Here is a 3,382-nt window from a genome sequence, read left to right as displayed (position 1 = left end):
AAGAGCCTTCATCTGGATACTCCAATTCTCGTAATTCCCTTTTGTCAATTTAGGCAACGCCATATTACTTACACTCTCCATAGCTCTGATACCAATTTGTAGGATCGCTCAAATACAAAATCAACAAATAAAACAACTATTCAAGAATGTCGTGAGGACTTGTGGAGAAAGAGAACAAACTTCTGTGAAATATTTTACTAAACTTCGTTGCTTCTCAATTCTATGTTTCTCAAACAATATACTAGACTATTTATAGCCTATAGTTTTCCTTTATAAAACTGCAACACTAAATAGCCATAAACCACAATTAAAGCCAAACTTAATAACAAAACATAACGACTGACTCTTAACTTTCAAAACTCCTAAAATTAAATGCTAAACTTATGACTCATAAACTATCCATAACTGACCAATTTAAAACCATTAAAAATTAAACTGACTACTTAATTAAACCCATTAAAAACTAAACTGGCATTTAACGTTTATTCTTAACAAAGGTTAGCTAGTGTGCCGTTGATTTTATTTTCTTCCAAATACAAATTTTGCAACGAGTACCTAGCACACCCAGACAATTGATTAAATATCACTCCAAGCTCTACGCTCAAACTGTTATTGGAAAGGTCCAATGAGCGCAAAGTACAAGCGTCCCCAAATGATGGCAATCTGCTACCTTCAGGTATCTTTCCACTTAATCTATTACTAGAAAGATCCAATGTTTTCAAAGATGTGAATATCGAAAGGTCAGGTAACGAACCAGTGATTTGATTCTCTCTCAGATTCAACTCTTGTAATGAGTATCTAACACAGCCACGAGACATGTTAAGAAGAATTGATGGAAGTTCTTCAGTCAAATTATTCTGAGACAAGTATAAAGAACGTAAGGTGCATATATTCATGAAGGATTTAATAACACTGTCCTTGAGTCTATTAAAGGAGAGGTATAGCCGCTCAAGAGAATTCATCACTATGCCAAAATGACTTGATGGGAGAGCCTCCAAGAGATTGTTAGCAGTAAGGTCAAGCTCAACAAGGTTGGAACTGATATTTGACACCCACTGGAATATCATGGATGACGTGAAGGTGTTCCTAGAGAGGTCAATGACAGAAAGGGAAGTAGAAGAATTGAATTTGGAACCGTTCAATGAAAGGATAAAATGATCGGAAAGGCTACAATCGGATAAACTTAGTTCTCTTAGTTTTGGTAGCTTAACAATCATTTGCATCCAGCTTTTAGAACGGTTAAGATTAGATATCCCAACCAAGTGAAGATGGGTCAAAGAAGAGAGATTAGATAGCCACTGACCTCCAGCACGATTCCCATCGTCAATTTTAAGAGCACCACCATCATATCCTCCAAGATAAAGCGTTTGCAAGTTTGAAAGTTTCCCAATCTCAGATGGTATATTTCCTTCCAAGGAATTTTCACTGAGATCAAGATACTGCAACTTGGAGAGATTTCCAAGTTGAGAAGGGATTGATGAGCCCTCCAATGAATTCCCGCCAAGATTTAAGTGTTTCAATTGCGAAAGAGATCCAAATTGGCTTGGAATTTTCCCGCCAAAACTAGAATATGACAAATCAAGGTATCTCAAGTTGGTCAGAGAACCAAAGAAATCTGGGATATGGCAGTCTGGAAAATCATTCCGACTGAGATTCAAATACTTTAATTGCTGCAACTCCATCAACGACTTGTGGATCTTACCGCTGAGAGAGAGTTGTGAGTCTAAAACATAGGAATCTCCACTGAAGATATAATGAGACTCTCCATGAAGATCGAGCATTAAGACATGGCCAGTAAGGTTGCTACAACGAATTCCCTTCCATTGGCAACAATCAGCAGTTGTCCAAGATGACAGCATGCCATAGTCATCCACAAGGCCACCCTTCAAGTCGAGGAGTGCTTTCCTCTCCCTTTCTATGCACCTAACCACTTTTGATGAAACAAGCTCATCCTGAAACAGCAAAACACACCATAAATTAATATGGATTCATCATTCATGACAAGTGATAAAATCCATAAAATCTCTTTGTATACACCAAACCTCTTTTCCATAAACAATGTCCACCTGCAACAAAAAACACACCATGAATATGGCTTCAATAAATATCAAACAAACAAAATGGATTCATCATTCATTCACATTGTATGCGCCTAACCTCTTTTGCACAAGCAAGTTCCACCTGCAACACCAAACACACCATAAATATGGCTTCAATGAGTTTCAAACAAACTGGATTCATCATTTAGATTGCGGTCATAAATATTAGATTGATTGTTATAAGGGGAAAAGTGTCTATACTTTTAAATTACACAACTTACATCCTTTCACTCTTACAAAGAGGTGGGACCCACAACTTTATTTTTTTTTATCAATTCTCTCTCCTCCTTTATCTATCTATTTCTCTCTCTTAAAATGACACAACTTTACATCCTTCAAAATTATACACACTTTTCCCATATATAAGATATCCTAAAGGGACAAAATCGTATTAAAAAGAGAGAGAAGAAGACGACGACTTGGAAAAGTTTATAGTCAACATTTGAGAGGAAATAATTATTCACCTAGTACTCCTATCCAAGCATTTATCATACAACTTTCTTCCGTCAAAGTCTTTTTTTTTTTTTTTTTTGACAAAAACGTCATGCGAATCATGCAGCTATTTTTTTTTTATTTAGTTGCAAAGATTGAATATTATTGATAAAGAAAATAAACATTTATGAGGAAGAGCTCTTTCTTTTTTCTTGTTTTCTTTTTCTTTTTAAATACAAGAAAGAGCTCCTGAATTCGTTTCATAAAATGTTTTGGAAAAGCTTATTTTAACATTGGTAAAAATATAAATGAATGCTTATGATGATAAACCACCCAGCTATACAAGCTAAAAAAATGAGAAATGTTAAAGTTTGATTTACGGAAGCAGGATTTCACTAGTGGGTCATTTTATTCACTTCTTAATATTTTTAATCACTTCTTAATATATTTTCAACTCAAAGGCAATGGATTTTTACAAATATGAAATATTTTTTTATTCTAAATATATTAAATATTTTATGCATTAAAATACTCTTTGAAAAATTTTTACAATGTATTTATATGATTAAAAGTTTTAAGATTATTTCTACAGTTGTTTTAAATTACAATTTTTAGCTTTGGTTAAGAAGTATTCAAACAGTTTTTTATGTTTTTGTTTTTTAAAAAACTTATTTAATTATTATGGTTTTTTTAAATATGTTTTTAATTTAAATTTTGTATTATCTTAATTTTAATTTTATGGGTTATATTATAATTATATCATGTCTAGTAATTTTTTAAAATTTATCATTTTTTACATTCATATCCTATTACATGTGATCTCCATAATATCTTATCAGTAATACATCAAG

The 3,382-nt window shown here is 32.9% G+C and overlaps 1 protein-coding gene across 1 annotated transcript; it reads right to left on the bottom strand.

Moving 5' to 3' along the window:
* Nucleotides 1-488: 488 nt before the first annotated feature.
* On the bottom strand, nt 489-2,241 carry LOC133283764 (receptor-like protein EIX2). Its single transcript, XM_061480679.1, has 3 exons — nt 2,158-2,241; nt 2,043-2,066; nt 489-1,952 (listed from the first exon to the last, which is right to left on the bottom strand). Exons 1-3 carry the CDS (start codon nt 2,239-2,241, stop codon nt 489-491), a joined length of 1,572 nt encoding a protein of 523 aa, XP_061336663.1.
* Between the last annotated feature and the right edge of the window lie 1,141 nt (nt 2,242-3,382).

This window comes from Gastrolobium bilobum, unplaced genomic scaffold (genome assembly GCF_033153095.1).
Source record: "Gastrolobium bilobum isolate Gb01-03AN ecotype WA unplaced genomic scaffold, APGP_CSIRO_Gbil_v1 utg1608, whole genome shotgun sequence".
Lineage (NCBI taxonomy): Eukaryota > Viridiplantae > Streptophyta > Magnoliopsida > Fabales > Fabaceae > Gastrolobium > Gastrolobium bilobum.
The sequence above is the reverse complement of the archived record's forward strand: the minus strand, read 5'-3'. Positions and strand labels throughout refer to the sequence as shown.

What these genes read in the sequence shown, in the direction of transcription:
- LOC133283764 (XM_061480679.1), bottom strand. Translation starts at nt 2,241, where the DNA reads ATGAATCCAGTTTGTTTGAAACTCATTGAAGCCATATTTATGGTGTGT. An exon ending in AACTTGCTTGTGCAAAAGAG is followed by an intron (nt 2,067 to 2,157) that starts GTTAGGCGCATA and finishes TTTTTGTTGCAG; the next exon opens with GTGGACATTGTTTATGGAAA. An exon ending in ACATTGTTTATGGAAAAGAG is followed by an intron (nt 1,953 to 2,042) that starts GTTTGGTGTATA and finishes TTGCTGTTTCAG; the next exon opens with GATGAGCTTGTTTCATCAAA.